This window comes from Nerophis ophidion, linkage group LG24 (genome assembly GCF_033978795.1).
Source record: "Nerophis ophidion isolate RoL-2023_Sa linkage group LG24, RoL_Noph_v1.0, whole genome shotgun sequence".
Classification (NCBI taxonomy): Eukaryota; Metazoa; Chordata; class Actinopteri; order Syngnathiformes; family Syngnathidae; genus Nerophis; species Nerophis ophidion.
In genome coordinates this window covers 22,840,476-22,860,978 of record NC_084634.1, presented here as the reverse complement: position 1 = coordinate 22,860,978, position 20,503 = coordinate 22,840,476, and the positions used below count along the sequence as shown (strand labels likewise).

Below are 20,503 nucleotides of genomic sequence, written 5' to 3'. Positions count from 1 at the left end.
AACTACCATTGGCTCCATTGTTCGCTGACTTATGCTGAGTTAGAATGCATAAAAAAGAGAACAACATGTGTTCTGTCTTACATAACAATTGTGAAAGATGGGCAACATTCTCCAAAAAGTTTTGTTCCACTGTAACAAACAAAAGGTGAAGAATATCCAAGTGCCACTCCACCCCTTGTTTTATTTTTTTCCTAGAGCCATACATGCATAAACTCATTAATAAAACCCAAGTGGGATGTAGCTCCCACCCCGCATCTCAACTTTGGTACAGCCATCACCGTACAAGTTTGAACCGCCGATTCATAAACAAAGTATTGTGAGGCATTAAGCCACCACTACAGTTTGAGATTTCTCATTCTCCAGACGAGCCCACTGCAGGGGAGGAAGACAAAGGGGATCTAATCAACAAGACAAGCCAGGGTTCCCACGAAAGAAAAGCATCATCAGAGGAACAATGGAGGGATTTGTCAGACAAAACGGAGAGGACTGAATGAGGCTCCATACGAGATGGACTGGACTTGTCTGTGTGCAGCCTGTTTAGCGCTGCTAATTGTGATACGGTACTGTTGCATTGAGGTGCCGCTGGAAGTCATTGTGCTGCCTGCCTCCTATCATCAAAAGGTCCCTGCTTCAAAAAAAGGCTTCTATGAGACCAAGCTGTGCATACTGAGTAAAGGCAAATATGTGGAAAAAAGGCCTGGGCTATTTAAATGCAAGTGTCATCAATCTAAAGATGAGAAATACTACTGTGGCTCATCTTTGTGCATTGACCATGAATTATGTTAGGACTTAATAATACAGGTCATAATCATCAGTCCCTTCCTTCAGTGTCCAACTATAACTTTTTGAACTATGTTTTGACTAAATAAAACCAAAATTAAACTAAAAAAAAGTACCTAAAATGGCAGTGAGGGGTTCTGAGGTGAATCTCTTCATTGAAACGACTTTAGCTGGTAGAGGTGCACAAAAAAAAAATCGATTGTGAACTGATTCGTTTTTAAAAAATGGTTGTGGAAAATATTGGACACATTGTGTTCTCAAGCTTATGAGGTGCGATGCAAGTGTAAACCACTGTGACAAAAAAAAAATAAAAAATAAAAAAATCTGTCGGGAGCTGCAAAAAATGAAAAGCCATATATAAGTCTTATATTGAAGACAACACATGATGTAAGTGTCTATATGAGTTATAATAGCCTACTATCAAAATTTCGTTGGGTGAAGCAAATCTTCGTTGACAGAAATGTTGAAATGTAATATTTATTCTGCACATTTTTAAAACATTAGAAATCATTAGTAAATCAATGGCTACTCAGAGTGTGAGATAACTTCTGTAAATGACCTGCTTTTAATGGCCAAAGGTATAGATGTGTGGGTCCAAGTTAAGGGAAACGGCAGGCTGTCATCTTCTAATGATTTATTACAATCTTTGACAAACTAAGTAATGTTTGCTGTGGTCTGGAACAACCATCGGAAATGCAGCCAATGCGATAATGTGTCATGAGACATCCATCCATCCAATTTTCTACCGCTTATTTCCTTTTTGGGATCGCGGGGGGCGCTGGCGCCTATCTCAGCTACAATCGGGCATGCAAAACTGAATTATATACAAAAAGGATAAAAGTAAAGGATATTAAATGAGCTCAAATATACCTACAAACGAGGCATAATGATGCAATATGTACATACAGCTCGCCTAAATGGCATGTTAGCATTGATTAGCTTGCAGTCATGCACTGACCAAATATGCCTGATTAGCACACTCCAACAACTCAATAACATCGACAAAGCGTACTTGTGTGCATTCACACACAGCATAAAACTTTTGGTGGACCAAATGAGACAAAGGATAGGAAGATTTTACATGTAAACAAACTGTTCACACTATGGTGAGTTCAAGAACGGCCGAAATTAGTAGGACAAAACAATGTTCACCAAATACTGTACTCTCACATTTGGGAAGGTTTGTGTCATGTTTGTCCTCACATAAAAAAAACATACTAAAATTAAAAAAAATACCCCCCCCCCATCTTTTTCCATTTTCAATCCTTTTTTAAAAATGCTCCAGGGGGCCACTAGGGCAGCATTAAAAAGCTGCAAGCGGCTCGAGAACCGCGGGTTGCTGACCCCCCGGGTTAAAGGATTCAAAAGCCCCATTTTGATGCTGGCATAGCAGCAATATAGGCAGTGTTGACCTAAAAACGTCTTTGAAAAAATATATTTTCAAAATTATATAAGTACCCAACATGGCTATGTGGCATTCTGAGGTGAGTCTCTTTATATACACAACTTTAGCTGGTAGAGCTGTACAAAAAAATTGATTTGTATTCATCCCTATTATAAATCGATTAATTTTCAAACATTGATTAATATTTTTCCTTTTTTGTTTAGAATAATTGTTGTATATCCTTGGGTAGCAGTTTATACTGTAGGGAAGGGATTCATATGTCCCCATTCCTGGGTGGAGCTCATGTGAGAATCAATCAATCAATCAATCAATGTTTACTTATATAGCCCTAAATCACTAGTGTCTCAAAGGGCTGCACAAACCACTACGACATCCTCGGTAGGCCCACATAAGGGCAAGGAAAACTCACACCCAGTGGGACATCGGTGACAATAATGACCCAGTGGGACGTCGGTGACAATGATGACTATGAGAACATGATACTGTGATACTGATGATACTGATGACTATGAGAACATATGAGAACATGATACTGTGAAAGAATAAATAGGGAGTTAATCATTTTGCAATCCAGTCTGCTGAAAATGGTGGAAAGCAACACTCTACATCAGGGGTCGGGAACCTTTTTGGCTGAGAGAGCCATGAAAGCCAAATGTTTCAAAATATATTTCCGTAAGAGCCATGTAACATTTTTCAACACTGAGTACAATTAAATTTGTGCATTTTTAAGTATGACCAACATTTGTAGAGTATAATAAGTCTCTTTTTCTTTTTAACAACTATATAATACTTCTTACCATTAATGCGACATCTTGAACAGGTGCGGTGGAAAACGGATGGTTGGATTAAAATGCATGAGAATGTTTTATAATTTGAACGTTATTTTTGAAACTGTGATTACCAGCAGAATTATTCATTACTTATCGTGTTAAGCAATGTCAGCTAACATTTATCTGAGAGCCATATGCAGTCATCTGGCTCTAGGACCATATGCAGTCATCTGGCTCTAGAGTCATAGGTTCCCTACCCCTGGTTTAAGCATTAGACACCTTTTTACCTTCACTCTGCCTTCCGCTGTTCTCCACATCTACAAAGCAATTAGCTACCGACTGCCACCTACTGATATGGAAGAGTATTACACGGTTACTCGGCTTAGCTCGGTTAGGAGAGTGGCCGTGCTAGCAACCTTAGGGTTACAGGTTCGATTCCCGCTTCCGCCATCCTAGTCACTGGTGTTGTGTCTTTGGGCAAGACACTTTACACACCTGGCCCCAGTGCCACCCACACTGGTTTAAATGTAACTTAGATATTGGGTGTCACTTTGTAAAACGCTTTGAGTCACTAGAGATAAGCGCTATATAAATATAATTATCTGAGAGCCATATTTAGTCATCAAAAGAGCCACATCTGGCTCTAGAGCCATAGGTTCCCTACCCCTGCTCTACATAGCAATCAACACTGTGGTCAAAATTGGAATTGCCCAGAATACATTTTAAATATTAAACAGTCCACTGCCATTTGGCGGGTAAAGTGGATAGTGTACTCCACACCCCCAATTTGTCACATTTCAAGGGGTCGCTAGCATCATTACATTATGATAGCACATATGCATGAAAACACTCCTACAAACATCACTCACAGGATGAATTAGTAAGTTTAAATTGTTTTAGTTATATTGTAAAAGATACAAATGTTGCTTGGAGAGATGAATGAAGAATTCATATGAGTAGAATTGCTATGGACAACTTGAAGACGGAATGGCATTTGTACTTGCGGTTGAAAGTACTAAACAAAGGAAATACTTTTCCAACAAATGGCTCCATAGCAGAAAAAATACCACACTTATTCAATGTCTGTGCTTGTGTTTTGTGAAAACTATTTGATTCACGGCCGTTAGCGAAGGAAAAATCCCTTTATTAGTCGCACCGTTTTGTAAGCCGCGTGTTTCAAAGCGTAGGAAAAAAAGTAGCTGTTTATAGTATGAAATTTACGGCAATTGAATTTTAATATTTTTGATTCAATAAATAAAGGGTTTATAAGTTCTCTATATCGAACAATATGTATTATTCTAACTGACCTCATTTGTAAAACGGTTAGTGAATGAAGTGTACTTTTGTAGTTATTTCCCCATATTTCTCCACAAAATCTCCGATATGGTAGGTAGAGGATATGAAATGATTATTGGTCTTAAATAGGGGTGTACAACTAATTTCAGCTATTCCCAAGTAGGCCAGATTGGTAAAATCATAGCATGGTAACTTAAAAAAAGAGAGAATGTCAGATTGTTTTCTTTGTTTTTAAAATATAACAAGCCCATTCTGAAAATGTACAAATCATAATGGGTTATTTTTAACTTGCATGTCACGGTTGATAGTATTCTATCTTCTTTTGTCGTTATTCATACTTTCTGGATAAATGATGTGATAATGGTCATCAGTCAAATAGGTGGACTTGAGTCTGGGAGAATTTAAAAATGCTCCCAAATTTGATCTATCAGAAGATAAAAAGAAGAAGAATATCAATAGGGACGGCGTGGTGTGATTGGGAGAGTGGCCGTGCCAGCAACCTGAGGATTCCTGGTTCAATCCCCACCTTCTACCAACCTCGTCACGTCCGTTGCGTCCTTGAGCAAAACACTTCACCCTTGCGTGTGTGAATGGGTGAATGTGGAAATAGTGTCAAAGCGCTTTGAGTACCTTGAAGGTAGAAAAGCGCTGTATAACCCATTTACTATTTATCAATACCAAATTACAGGATGTTATTAATGTGATTTACTAATTTTCCTCAACTGATGTACAAACATCCTGTGGTTTATTCTGTACACATGTAGCATCATCTACAACAAAACCTGTGAATTTGGATTTATTTCATGAATCCCACATGAAGTTAGAAGGCGATACATATAATTTAAGCATATTTATGTGCCCGGGGTCATAAGTACAACACAAAATGTACAGATTATTAAAAGGGTAGAAATGTCACAGGTTAGACTACCAAAATCTTTGACAATCAAGGCATAAACGTTACGATCTACATTTTGTATACTATCACCTATAAGCAGCGTAAATACGTACAGTTGTGGTCAAAAGTTTACATACACTTGTGAAGGACATAATGTAATGGCTGTCTTGAGTTTCCAATCATTTCTACAACCCTTATTTTTTTGGTGATGGAGTGATTGTAGCACATACTTGTTTGTCACAAAAAACATTCATGAAGTTTGGTTCTTTTATAAATAAATAAATAAATTGGTTGTACTTGTATAGCGCTTTTCTACCTTCAAGGTACTCAAAGCGCTTTGACACTACTTCCACATTTACCCATTCACACACACATTCACACACTGATGGAGGGAGCTGCCATGCAAGGCGCCAACCAGCACCCATCAGGAGCAAGGGTGAAGTGTCTTGCTCAGGACACAACGGACGTGACGAGGTTGGTACTAGGTGGTAATTGAACCAGGGACGCACGGGTTGCGCACGGCCACTCTCCCCACTGCGCCACGCCGTCCCTCATGAGTTTATTATGAGTCTACTGAAAATGTGATCTAATCTGCCGGGTCAAAAGTATACATAAAAGCAACATACATTGTCAATTTTAGTGATGTGGAAAAGTTACAATCAAATTACCTTCATGGCATGGCCTCTTAACTTCATGTGAGTGATTATTATTAACAATCAATCAATCAATCAATGTTTACTTATATAGCCCTAAATCACTAGTGTCTCAAAGGGCTGCACAAACCACTACGACATCCTCGGTAGTCCCACAACATCTATTGACTTCTCTGAGCCCATTTAAATAGGGCTCAAGTGATGCAGTCATTGGACTCGGTTAAAAGCGCGACAATGGGAAAGTCAAAGGAACTCAGCACGGATCTAAAAAAACTAATCATTGACTTGAAAAAATCAGAAAAGTCACTTGGACCCATTTCAACGCAGCTTAAGGTCCCAAGAGCAACTGTGCAGACAATTGTTCGTAAGTATAAAGTGGATGGCACAGTTTTGTCCCTGCCAAAATCGGGAAGAAAATGCAAGCTATCACCTGATGCTGAGAGAAAATTGGTCAGGATGATCAAGAGTCAACCGGGAACCACCAAAAAGCAAGTCTGCAATGAATTGGAAGCTGTTGGAACACAGGTGTGTCAAGCGTGTTTTGCATCGCCATAGACAGAGAGGCTACATGCAAGAAGGAAGCCCCTGCTTCAGAAGCGACACCTTAAGGCTTGTCTGAAGTTTTCCGCTGAGACCTTCTGGAGGAAAGTTCTGTGGTCAGATGAAACAAAAATTGAGCTGTTTGGCCACAAAACCCAGCAATATGTTTGGAGGAGAAAAGATGAGGCCTTTAATCCCAAGAACACCATCCCTACCGTCAAGCATGGTGGTGGTAGTATTATGCTCAGGGCCAGTTTTGCTGCCAATGGAACTGGTGTTTTACAGAGAGTAAATGGGACATTAAAAAGGAGAATTACCTCTAAATTCTTCAGGACAACCTAAAATCATCAGCCAATCACCAGGTTGAGGCTTGGGCGCAGTTGGATGTTCCAACAGGACAATGACCCCAAACTCACGTCAAAAGTGGTAAAGGAATGGCTAAATCAGGCTTGTATTAAGGTTTTAGAATGGCCTTCCCAAAGTTCTGAGTTGAAAACATGTCGACAATGCTGAAGAAACAACTTCATGTCAGAAAACCAACAAATTTAGCTGAACTGCACCAATTTTGTCAAGAGGAGTGCTCAAAAATTCATTCAAAAGCATGTGGATGGCTACCAAAAGCGCCTTATTGCAGTGAAACTTGCCAAAGTACATGTAACCAGATATTAACATTGCTGTATGTATACTTTTGACCCAGCACATTTGGTCACATTTGCAATAGACCCATAATGAATTCATAAAAGAACCAAACTTCATGAATGTTTTTTGTGACAAATGAGTATGTGCTCCAATCACTATCACAAAAAAATAAGACTTTTAGAAATTATTGGAAACTCAAGACAGCCATGACATTATGTTCTTTACAAGTGTATGACCGGTTTAATTTAGGCATTATTTTCAAGGACCGGCTTTCCACTTGTGCCACATTAATGGTAAAGGATAAATGGGATATACTTGTATGGCGCTTTTCTACCTTCAAGGTACTCAAAGCGCTTCGACACGATTTCCACATTCACCCATTCACACACACATTCACACACTGATGGCGGGAGCTGCCATGCAAGGCCCTAACCGTGACCCATCACGAGCAAGGGTGAAGTGCCTTGCTCAAGGACACAGCGAATGTGACGAGGTTGGTAGAAGGTGGGGTTTGAACTAGGAACCCTCAGGTTGCTGGCACGGCCACTCTCCCAACCGTGTCATGCCGTCCCCAAATACAGCAAGAATAAGTGCATGAGAAATACAACTCACTATAATGCTGAATTAGTGTTTCTTTGCAATGAGATGCAGATGGAAATCAACCTTTGGCTACAATCTTTCACTTTTCTGTCTGATATGTTCATTAATGTGCATTGTATCATGTCACAATGTTATAACAAATGGCAACGTCCCATGAAGTATTTTATTGTACATCTATAAACAAGCTCATTGGTGTTTCTAGTGCACAGGTGTCAAACTCGAGGCCTGCGGGCCAGATCTGGCCCTCCACGTCATTTTATATGGCCCGCAAAACCATGTAAATAATATGTATCAATAAAATACCTTGTATTTTCTTTATCTACTTTCTTATTTTCTTACTAAAGGAATTAGTTGTTTTTTTTTCCTAGTTTGACAAGGAAAATAAAAGGTGTCCAATATTGCAAGAAATATTATATTATCTAACTTTGTTGGTCAAAATCCAAATAAATACCTAAATATCTGCTTAATTTATGATTTTGAAGCAAGTTATCCATCAAAGTGTACACTATAAAAATGAGCAATAGAAGTTTTTTTTAACAGCATATTACTGTAAGTTGGGGGGGGGGGGGGGGGTAAAAATATACATATATATATAGATATACATATATATATTTTTTTTTTTACAGTAAAATTCTGTAGTCTGAGCTGTCAATTTTTGTTTAGTTTTTTTACTGTAAAATCCACGGTTGATGATTTTATGGTACCACATTTTATTATGGTAAAAACTGGCATCTGAGTTGCCAAAATAAAATTAAACAGCGGTACTGTATTTCTATGTACAGTAATATTTTGTAAAAATAATAATAATAATGAAAAAAACACTATATTTTACAGTACAATATTTTACTGGCAACTAAGCTGCAAGTGTTTTTTCTGTAAAAAACTCTGGTAAAATCGGCAATTAAAAAAAATAAAATAAAAATTATATATATATATTTATTTATTTAATTATTATTATTTTTTATTTTATCCTATTATTATTTTTTAATTCATAGGCAAATTCATTAATTATTTACTGTTACAAGTGGCTCTCTAATGGCAGCCATGACTGTGGTGTGGCCTTCAATGAAAACAAGTTTGACACCCCAGGTTTAGCGGGACAGGCCAAAGCTAAGTCGGAGAAAATACAGTCTTTTATAAATGATTTAATGTTTCTCTCTGGCCCGTAGCAAATGCGTCACGGACCAGTGGTTGGGGACCACGGATGTAGTGGACACATTAAGAGCAGCAATTTCTTTCATTCAAACATTTTAAGCTCACTTTTATACTCAGCAATCTCGTCTCGGGCCGGATAAAACCTGTTTGCATGTACCTTTGACACCCTTCGGTTAGAACGTATTTTGCTCTATTCATTATTGAAATATGTCTCGCCACCTTTGGAGGTGTCAAGGTTTTTATGTATCTGTAACCAGGCAGCTTTACATTGTTTTGTAACGCATGAGCACAAAGTGTTGTCCTCTTCAGTTTTCATTTAGTGTCTATTTCAAGGAGTACTTGACTCCGGGTAAAAAGATGGACAATGGGAGAAATGAAAAACAAACTTGTTGCCTGTCCTCTCTCCCAGGTCCTCCACTTCCCCTCCTGGGGAGGAACAACAAGCCTTTCCTGTCTGCGCCGGCATTAGTGTGTGACTTCTCCCTGACTTCCCAAAATCCCCTCTGGCGTGGTGGTGAGTTGTGGCGGCGAGCCATCGTGCCATGGCAGAGTGGAGAAAGACAAGGCCGTCCCTCAGACGCGCTGTCTAGCGGAGCGACGTGGCCCCGTCTCACCTCCCACGGAGGACGGGGGACAGCGGCGCATGTGGGAAAAGTTCACATGCAGGACATGGCCTTTTCGGGTTTTTTTGTTTTGTTTTTTTGAATAATCATTAGTCGTATTGTCGAAATTGCCGTGGCAGAGGTGGAAGTGCGGCGTACATGTGATACAGGTCCGACTTGAAGAGGGCGGCTCTCCCCAGACAATGGCCCATTGTTAGTCGACCATCCGCAAAACCACGCCACATTGGGTCAGTATTAAGTCAAGTGTACTCTCCTCACAGACTTGGTCAGTTAGTGACAGACAATGGTGGCACTTTTACAAGGGGGAAAAACACACCGAAAGGACAGTGTTGTGACCTGATTCGTAATTGTCCAGTCAGAGTGTGTGGGACTGCAAGAAATAAGGTGCATGCAGATAGGCCGGTGTCGATAGCCTGACACCAAAGTATTTGTCAAAGTCCCGAATCAAAAGCAAAAAAGGACAAGAATGGCCCAGATAATGGGGATCCCCCGCCCCCGCCCTCCCACCTCATTACTGCATGGTGAGAGTGTCGAAGGGTGCCGGGACAAGCCCAGCGGGAGATCTGCCCCCCGGCTGCCTTTGCAAATCTCCGCACTAACATCATGTGTCTGTGCCAGCCAAACACACATACACACAAAAAAACAATCCCAGCGCCAAACACTAGACAGTCATCTCCCCCTGACCTAAAAACAACAACAATCCCCAACATTGCAGCCGCTCTGAAGCTCGCATGCACAATAAACTTCCCAGACCCCTACCCTCCCTTTGACCTGCGTCCCATTGGTGATTTGACTGGGGTACAGTACACTCCCACCACATGTTGAATGTAAGTAGGGAGCCCAGATTGGGACCATAATGACAAATGTGTATCAATAACATTAAAGGGCAACTGCACATTTTGGGGATTATTTTGCCTATCATTTACAATCCTTATGTAAAACAAAAACATTTAATTTAATTTAATTTAATGCATTCTAACTCGTAAATATACTTACAGCTTACAATGGATAGCTTACAGCTTACAATAAATCGACCTATTGCGCCTATAAAATGCTCTAAAAACTTTTATCAACGAACTATACACATGCTATAATTATACATGTAATGTAGTAACAGCCACGTTCATAATAACATGGAATATTTACGTATTTTGCTCATTTTAAAGGCCTACTGAAACCCACTACTACCCACCACGCAGTCTGATAGTTTATATATCAATGATGAAATATTAACATTGCAACACATGCCAATACAGCCTTTTTAGTTTACTAAATTGCAATTTTACATTTCCCGGGAGTTTCTTCTTGAAAACGTCGCGTAATGATGACGTGTATGCGTTACGTCACGGACTGTTAGGAAATATGAGCGCTGCACAAACACACAGCTAATAGTCGTCTGCTTTAACGGCATAATTACACAGTATTTTGGAGATCTGTGTTGCTGAATCTTTTGCAAATTGTTCAAATAATATTGGAGAAGTCAAAGTAGAAAGATGGAGTTGGGAAGCTTTATCCTTTAGCCACACGAACACACGGCGATTCCTTGTTTAAATATCCCGGAGGATTTTTCGCGGTCAAGCGAACATGGATTCCGACCAAATGTCAACCAGCAGGTTTTGGTAAGAAAATTGTGGTAAAAAGTCGCTTCTTACCGGAGATCAGCTGAGCTTGCGCCGTCCATAAAGGTGCCGTCGACTTCCCTGAGACACTGGCGTCAAGACACCCGTGGACACACACCTCCGACTGTACTGTTAAACTCACTAAAACACTAGCAACACAATAGAAAGATAAGGGATTTCCCGGAATTATCCTAGTAAATGTGTCTAAAAACATCTGAATCCGTCCCAATGCAATCGCGTTTTTTAAGTTTTAATTTATTTTTTTTCCTAGTCCGTCGCTGTCAATATCCTTAAACACGAATCTTTCATCCTTGCTCAAATAATGGGGAAATTGTCATTTTCTCGGTCCGAATAGCTCTTTTTGTTGGAGGCTCCCATTAAAAACAATGTGAGGATGTGAGGAGCCATCAACGGGTGACGTCATCGTCTGCGACTTCCAGTAAGGCAGGGCTTTTCTGTTAGCGACCAAAAGTTGCGAACTTTATCGTGGATGTTCTCTACTAAATCCTTTCAGCAAAAATATGGCAATATCGCGAAATGATCAAGTGTGACACATAGAATGGACCTGCTATCCCCGTTTGAATAAGAAAATCTCAGTTCAGTAGGCCTTTAAAATTGTAATTTAGTAAACTTTAAAGGCCGTATTGGCATGTGTTGCAATGTTAAGATTTCATAATTGATATATAAACTATCAGACTGTGTGGTCGGTAGTAGTGGGTTTCAGTAGGCCTTTAAAGGCCTACTGAAATGAGATGTACTTATTCAAACGGGAATAGCAGGTCCATTCTATGTGTCATACTTGATCATTTCGCGATATTGTCATATTTTTTGCTGAAAGGATTTAGTAGATAATATCGACGATAAAGTTCGCAACTTTTGGTCGCTAACAGAAAAGCCCTGCCTCTACCGGAAGTCGCAGACGATGACGTCACCCGTTGATGACTCCTCACATCCTCACATTGTTTTTAATGGGAGCCTCCAACAAAAAGAGCTATTCAGACTGAGAAAATGACAATTTACCCATTAATTTGAGCGAGGATGAAAGATTCGTGTTTGAGAATATTGATAGCGACGGACCAGAAAAAAACAAAAACCAAAAAAAGTAAAAAAAAAAAAAAAACGCGATTGCGTTTGGACGGATTCAGATGTTTTTAGACACATTTACTAGGGTAATTCTGGGAAATCCCTTATCTTTCTATTGTGTTACTAGTGTTTTAGTGAGTTTAATAGTACCTGATAGTCGGAGAGGTGTATCCACAGGTGTCTTGAGGCCAGTGTCTGATGGAAGTCGACGGCAGCTGTACGGATGGCACAAGCTCAGCTGATCTCTGGTAAGTGGCGACTTTTTACCACAAATATTCTCACCGAAAACTGCTGGTTGACATGTTCGCTTGACCGCTCTGATCCATAGTAAAGTTTCACCTCCGGGAATTTTAAACAAAGAATCACCGTGTGTTTGTGTGGCTAAAGGCTAAAGCAGGGGTAGGGAACCTCTGGCTCTCGAGCAAGATGTGGCTCTTTTGATGACTGCATCTGGCTCTCAGATAAATCTTTGTTGATGTTGCTTAACACGATAAGTCATTAATAATTTCGCTGGTAATCACAGTGTTAAAAATAACGTTCAAAATATAAAACATTCTCATGCATTTTAATCCATCCATCCGTTTCTATCGCACCTGTTCAAGAAGTCGGATTAATGGTTAAAAGTATTTTATTTATTATTGGTTACCTTCCTATCGGGTCCTTTTGGCTCATAGGACCCGGAGGCAGTGGACAGGTACCGACAGGCCAAGCGGTGTGCAGCTTCAGCGGTCGCTGAGGCAAAAACTCGGACATGGGAGGAGTTCGGGGAAGCCATGGAAAACGACTTCCAGACGGCTTCGAAGCGATTCTGGACCACCGTCCGCCGCCTCAGGAAGGGGAAGCAGTGCACTATCAACACCGTGTATGGTGCGGATGGTATTCTGCTGACCTCGACTGCGGATGTTGTGGATAGGTGGAAGGAAAACTTCGAAGACCTCCTCAATCCCACCAACACGTCTTCCTCTGAGGAAGCGGTGCCTGGGGAATCTGTGGTGGACTCTCCTGGGGCTGATGTCGCTGAGGTAGTTAAAAAGCGCCTCGGTGGCAAGGCCCCAGGGGTGGATGAGGTCCGCCCGGAGTTCCTTAAGGTTTTGGATGCTGTGGGGCTGTCTTGGTTGACAAGACTCTGCAGCATCGCGTGGACATCGGGGGCGGTACCTCTGGATTGGCAGACCGGGGTGGTGGTTCCTCTCTTTAAGAAGGGGGACCGGAGGGTGTGTTCCAACTATCGTGGGATCACACCCCTCAGCCTTCCCGGTAAGGTTTATTCAGTTGTACTGGAGAGGAGGCTACGCCGGATAGTCGAACCTCGGATTCAGGAGGAACAGTGTGGTTTTCGTCCTGGTCGTGGAACTGTGGACCAGCTCTATACTCTCCGCAGGGTTCTTGATGGTGCATGGGAGTTTGCCCAACCAGTCTACATGTGCTTTGTGGACTTGGAGAAGGCATTCGACCGTGTCCCTCGGGAAGTCCTGTGGGGAGTGCTCAGAGAGTTTGGGGTATCAGACTGTCTTATTGTGGCGGTCCGCTCCCTATACGATCAGTGCCAGAGCTTGGTCCGCATTGCTGGCAGTAAGTCGAACACATTTCCAGTGAGTGTTGGACCCCGCCAAGGCTGTCTTTTGTCACCGATTCTGTTCATAACTTTTATGGACAGAATTTCTAGGCGCAGTCAAGGCGTAGAGGGGTTCCGGTTTGGTGACCGCAGGATTAGCTCTCTGCTTTTTGCAAATGATGTGGTCCTGATGGCTTCATCTGACCGGGATCTTCAGCTCTCACTGGATCGGTTCGCAGCAGAGTGTGAAGCGACCGGAATGAGGATCAGCACCTCCAAGTCCGAGTCCATGGTTCTCGCCCGGAAAAGGGTGGAATTCCATCTCCGGGTTGGGGAGGAGACCCTGCCCCAAGTGGAGGAGTTCAAGTACCTAGGAGTTTTGTTCACAAGTGGTCGAAGAGTGGATTGTGAGATCGACAGGCGGATCGGTGCGGCGTCTTCAGTAATGCGGACGTTGTACCGATCCGTTGTGGTGAAGAAGGAGCTGAGCCGGAAGGCAAAGCTCTCAATTTACCGGTCGATCTACGTTCCCATCCTCACCTATGGTCATGAGCTTTGGGTCATGACCGAAAGGATAAGATCACGGGTACAAGCGGCCGAAATGAGTTTCCTCCGCCGTGTGGCGGGGCTCTCCCTTAGAGATAGGGTGAGAAGCTCTGTCATCCGGGAGGGACTCAAATTAAAGCCGCTGCTCCTTCACATCGAGAGGAGCCAGATGAGGTGGTTCAGGCATCTGGTCAGTATGCCACCCGAACGCCTCCCTAAGGAGGTGTTTGGGGCACGTCCAACCGGTAGGAGGCCACGGGGAAGACCCAGGACACGTTGGGAAGACTATGTCTCCCGGGTGGCCTGGGAACACCTCAGGATCCTCCGGGAAGAGCTAGACGAAGTGGCTGGGGAGAGGGAAGTCTGGGTTTCCCTGCTTAGGCTGTTGCCCCCGCGTCCCGACCTCGGATAAACGGAAGAAGATGGATGGATGGATGGATGGATGGTTACCTTCAGAATAACAATGTTATCAAAATGAATAAGAGATGTACGCATTTAGTTGTGTGAATTCAGGGATAGTCCAAATAAAAGAGGAGGCGTAGAATTCTCTTGTCAGAGCGTGGGACGACCCTGTACAAGGTACAGGTTTACGCGTTTCTCCTCATTGAGCTAAATTGAATCCAGTCTCTTTTTAATTCCTTGCTTCTTGTCTGTTTAATAGATGTCATCAGTGTTTGAACCTGACAGTTGTATTCAGTGTTAAAAATATTATACGGCTCTCACGGAAATACATTTTAAAATATTTGGCTTTCTTGGCTCTCTCCGCCAAAAAGGTTCCCGACCCCTGGGCTAAAGCTTCCCAACTCCATCTTTCTACTTTGACTCCTCCATTGTTAATTGAACAAATTGCAAAAGATTCAGCAACACAGATGTCCAAAATACTGTGTAATTATGCGGTTAAAGCAGACGACTTTTAGCTGTGTGTGTGTGCGCAGCGCTAATATTTCCTAACAGTCCGTGACGTCACGCGTACACGTCATCATTCCGTGACGTTTTCAACAGGACACTTTGCGGGAAATTTAAAATTAAAATTTAGTAAACTAAAAAGGTTGTATTGGCATGTGTTGCAATGTTATTATTTCATCATTGATATATAAACTATCAGACTGCGTGGTCGGTAGTAGTGGGTTTCAGTAGGCCTTTAAGCCGCTGAAATCTGAGTCTGAATCCGAGCTAATGTCGCTATATCTTTCTGTTCTATCCACCATGTTTGTTTGTATTGGCATCACGCAGTGACGTCACAGGAAAATGGACGGGTGGATATAGCGATGGTGAAAATCAGGCACTTTGAAGCTTTTTTTTCGGGATTTGTGTGGTGGGTAAAATTTTGAAAAAAACTTCGAAAAATAAAATAAGCCACCGGAAACTGATTTGTATTGGTTTTAACCCTTCTGAAATTGTAATCATGTTCCCCTTTAATACAAATGGGTCTAAGTTATAATACAATAGTTCCATATAAATAATTGCATACCTGATTGATCTTATCACAGTCAGGGTGTATTCGGACGGGAGGTGGGCTCACGTAGGGTTTGTTATTGTAGTTTTGCAGAGACTTCTGCAGGTGCTCCAGGCGCTGGAGAACATGCCGCTGCAGAGCATCTTCCTTCAAAGATCCACACTGAACCAGGCGTTCGTATTGGGCCACACTTCTGCAAGAAGTCGCCGTGGAAAAGTGCTTCCGCCAGCTCAAGCAGCCTTGAAAAGTGACAACACAGACAATGCATCGCTACCACGAAATGATGAATACGAATAGCTACGGTCAATAAAGCTGTTAAGTTGTGTTCATTTACCTTTTGCCTGACATGTATTTCGTAAAGCAGGAACATAACTTAAAGGGACAAACGCCAACAAGCATCTTGCAGATGCTGGGAAGGTAGAAAAAATATGTGCCGCCATGATGGTTCAAAATGACGAAACTTTATTTACACGCCGACAAAATACAAAGCCCGGATATAGCAAGTTGACAAATTGTTTGGATTGTACATCAATACATCAATAATGTTATTTAAATACAAATAGTTATCAACTGTTTTTTTTAATGAACACACAGGAATGATGTACAATTGCTATTAAAAAACGACATAATTATTATTTCATTTTTCATATTATTTCAGAAATCTGCGTTCAAAGGACTCCGGCTTATTAGTGATTCCCAGAGCCCAAAAAATGTCTGCGGGCTATAGATCGTTTTCCGTTCGGGCTCCAGTACTCTGGAATGCCCTCCCGGTAACAGTTCGAGATGCTACTTCAGTAGAAGCATTTAAGTCTCACCTTAAAACTCATTTGTGTACTCTAGCCCAGTGGTTCTCAAATGTGGGGTACGCGTACCCCTGGGGGTACTTGAAGGTATGCCAAGGGGTACGTAAGATTTTTTTTCAAATATTCTAAAAATGGCAACAATTAAAAAATCCTTTGTAAATATATTTATTGAATAATACTTCAACAAAATATGAATGTAAGTTCATAAACTGTGAAAAGAAATGCAACAATGTAATATTCAATGTTGACAGCTAGATTTTTTGTGGACAAGTTCCATAAATATTGATGTTAAAGATTTATTTTTTTGTAAAGAAATGTTTAGAATTAAGTTCATGAATCCAGATGGATTTCTATTACAATCCCCAAAGAGGGCACTTTAAGTTGATGATTACTTCTATGGGTAGAAATCTTTATTCATAATTGAATCACTTGTTTTTTTTTCAACAATTTTTTTGTTATTTTTATATCCATCCATCCATCCATTTTCTACCGCTTATTCCCTTTTGGGGTCGCGGGGGGCGCTGGCGCCTATCTCAGCTATTTTTCCAAATAGTTCAAGAAAGACCACTACAAATGAGCAATATTTTGCACTGTTATATAATGTAATTAATCACAAATTGGGGCTTCACGGTGGCAGAGGGGTTAGTGCGTCTGCCTCACAATACGAAGTTCCTGCAGTCCTGGGTTCAAATCCAGGCTCGGGATCTTTCTGTGTGGAGTTTGCATGTTCTCCCCGTGAATGCGTGGGTTCCCTCCGGGTACTCCGGCTTCCTCCCACTTCCAAAGACATGCACCTGGGGATAGGTTGATTGGCAACACTAAATTGGCCCTAGTGTGTGAATGTGAGTGTGAATGTTGTCTGTCTATCTGTGTTGGCCCTGTGATGAGGTGGCGACTTGTCCAGGGTGTACCCTGCCTTCCGCCCGATTGTAGCTGAGATAGGCGCCAGCGCCCCCCGCGACCCCGAAAGGGAATAAGCGGTAGTAAATGGATGGATGGATGGATAATCACAAACTGATGACATAGTGCTGTATTTTACTTCTTTATCTCTTTTTTTTCCAACCAAAAATGCTTTGCTCTGATTAGGGGGTACTTGAATTAAAAAAAAAAACTCACATGGGTCACATCACTGAAAAAAGTTTGAACCTTTAAATAGACTCCTTTTTTAGACCAGTTGATCTGCTGTTTATTTTCTTTTTCTCCTCTGTCCCACTCTCCCTTGTGGAGGGGGTCCGGTCCGGCGACTCGGTAAAGAATCTGGGTATTATCTTTGACCCAACTCTCTCCTTTGAGTCACACATTAAAAGCGTTACTAAAACGGGCTTCTTTCATCTCTGTAATATCGCTAAAATTCGCTCCATTTCGTCCATTAACTACGCTGAGATCATTATCTATGCGTTTGTTACGTCTCGTCTCGATTACTGTAACGTATTATTTTCGGGTCTCCCCATGTCCAGCATTAAAAGATTACAGTTGGTACAAAATGTGGCTGCTAGACTTTTGACAAGAACAAGAACGTTTGATCACATTAGGCCTATACTGGCTCACCTGCACTGGCTTCCTGCGCACTTAAGATGTGACTTTAAGGTTTTACTACTTACGTTTGAAATACTACACGGTGTAGCTGCAGCCTATCTTGCCGATTGTATTGTACCATATGGTCCCGGCAAGAAATCTGTGTTCAAAGGACTCCGGCTTATTAGTGACTCCCAGAGCCCAAAAAAAGTCTGCGGGGTATAGAGCGTTTTCCGTTCGAGCTCCAGTACTCTGGAATGCCCTCCCTGTAACAGTTTGAGATGCCACCTCCGTAGAAACATTTAAGTCTCACCTTAAAACTCATTTGTATACTGTAGCCTTTAAATAGACTCCCTTTTTAGACCAGTTGATCTGCCGTTTCTTTTCTTTTTCTCCTCTGTCCCACTGGAGGGGGTCCGGTCCGGTGGCCATGGATGAGGTGCTGGCTGTCCTGAGTCAGGACCCAGGATGGACCGCTCGCCTGTGTATTGGCTGGGACATCTCTGCGCTGCTGATCCGCCTCCGCTTGGGTGGTTTCCTGCTGACTCCACTATGGACGGGACTCCCTCTGCTGTGTTGGATCCACTTTGGACTGGACTCTCACGGTTGTGTTGGATCCTCTATGGTTGAACTTTCACAGTATCATGTTAGACCCGCTCGACATCCATTGCTTTCGCTTCCCCTTGAGGGGGGGAGGGTTGCCCACATATGCGGTCCTCTACAAGGTTTCTCATAGTCATCATTGTCACCGACGTCCCACTGAGTGTGAGTTTTCCTTGCCCTTATGTGGGCTCTACCGAGGATGTCGTTGTGGTTTGGTGTTGTGGTTTGTGCAGCCCTTTGAGACACTAGTGATTTCGGGCAGAGGTTCTCAACCTTTTTTCAGTGATGTACCCCCTGTGAACATTTTTTAAATTCAAGTACCCCATAATCAGAGTAAAGCATTTTTGGATGAAAAAAAGAGATAAAGAAGTAAAATACAACACTGTGTCATCAGTTTCTGATTTATTAAATTGTATAACTGTGCAAAATATTGCTCATTTGCAGTGTTCTTTCTTGAACTATTTGGAAAAAAATATATAAAAATACTAAAAACTTGTTGTAAAATAAACAAGTGATTAAATTATAAATAAAGATTTGCACAGATAGAAGTAATCATCAACTTAAAGTGCCCTCTTTGGGGATTGTAATAGAGGTCCATTTGGATTCATGAACTTAATTCTAAACATTGCTTCACAAAAAAAGAAATCTTTAACATCAATATTTATGGAACAAATCTAGCTGTCAACACTGAATATTGCATTGTTGCATTTCTTTCCAAAGTTTATGAACCTAAATTCATATTTTGTTGAAGAATTAATCAATAAATATATTTATAAATGATTTTTAAATTGTTGCTATTTTTACAATATTAAAAAAAAAATCTCACGTACCCCTTGGCATACCTTCAAGTACCCCCAGGGTTACACGTACCCCCATTTGAGAACCACTGATTTACGGCTATATAAATAATCATTGATTGATTGATTGATATTTGAAATTCCGTGCTTTATTATGCCCAATTTTGAATAAACTGCGTATATATTGTTTTTGAATGATCCCTGTTCCCAATGCGACGGATTGTAAACAAACCAGGATGGAGTTGGTTGAACAACAGTCACCTGAATGTCAGCTGACCGGAAGTGGTTTTCAAACAACACTAGTAAAATACGTATTACCACTAAAATGGACGCAAACTATAAAAGTGCTAGCTAAAACAAAAACAAAAGTTTATACCCATAAGTAAAATAAAAAAAGTGTATTCTTATTATTTATATGACCAAGCTTTTGGGGTTTTACACACGTCTCAGTCGTTGGAGTTTTTTTATTTTGAAGTTCCAAACCGGAACATACATATTTAATTTCACACTAGCTTGACAGTTCTGCTGGCTTGGAAAAGAGCAGGGCAGAAATGGCTGACACCATAGCTGATACAAGAAGGCTCTTTACCAAGCCTCAGAACCTCAACGACGCATATGGGCCGCCGAGTAACTTTCTTGAGATTGACGTGCGCAATCCCCAGACGATTGGGGTTGGCAGAGGCAGATATACGACGTATGAAGTCCGGCTGAAGGTAAGCTTTCAGTGTCAGTTGCTAATGCCGTTAGCCTTTAAGATAGCTACCTAACGTTAGCCATCGTCTTTGGGCCGATTTAATAAAGGCCATTATCGAGTGACATTGCGATGTATGTATCGGGGATTGTGTCGTCGGTATTTGAGTGTGGCTACGATAGTTTTAACGACTATACAGCCATGGATAAACGCAATTTCTGTAAGTAGGCGCTTGCTAGCAGGCTCATAACATTCGTCCGTTTAGCAATAGATTAAATCTGGAACGCTTTTTTTGCTATAATACGGTCTTCCGTTTGTGTTAATTGTATAATCTTTACACCTAGTATAATACAAACGTTGTGCAAATTGCAAAGTCAAATTTGTTTATTAAAGGCCTGCTGAAATGAGGTTTTCTTACTTAAACGGGGATAGCAGGTCCATTCTATGTGTCATACTTGATCATTTCGCGATATTGCCAT

General features: G+C 41.4%; 2 protein-coding genes across 2 annotated transcripts in view; one reads left to right on the top strand and one right to left on the bottom strand.

Annotated features, from left to right (window-relative positions):
* afg1lb (AFG1 like ATPase b) overlaps window positions 1-16,076 on the bottom strand; it is a 117,055-nt gene extending 100,979 nt beyond the window's left edge. Inside the window, exons 1-2 of the mRNA XM_061885668.1 lie at window positions 15,950-16,076; window positions 15,631-15,854 (exon numbers count right to left, since the gene is read on the bottom strand). Of these exons, the coding sequence (XP_061741652.1) occupies window positions 15,631-15,854; window positions 15,950-16,055 (330 nt within the window). The 5' untranslated portion in view covers window positions 16,056-16,076. The remainder of the gene's footprint in view (window positions 1-15,630; window positions 15,855-15,949) is intronic.
* A 3,761-nt stretch (window positions 16,077-19,837) lies between these two features.
* Window positions 19,838-20,503, top strand: part of snx3 (sorting nexin 3) — a 44,090-nt gene continuing 43,424 nt past the window's right edge. The window contains exon 1 of the mRNA XM_061885699.1: window positions 19,838-20,046. Coding sequence (XP_061741683.1) covers window positions 19,885-20,046 — 162 coding nt within the window. The 5' untranslated portion in view covers window positions 19,838-19,884. The remainder of the gene's footprint in view (window positions 20,047-20,503) is intronic.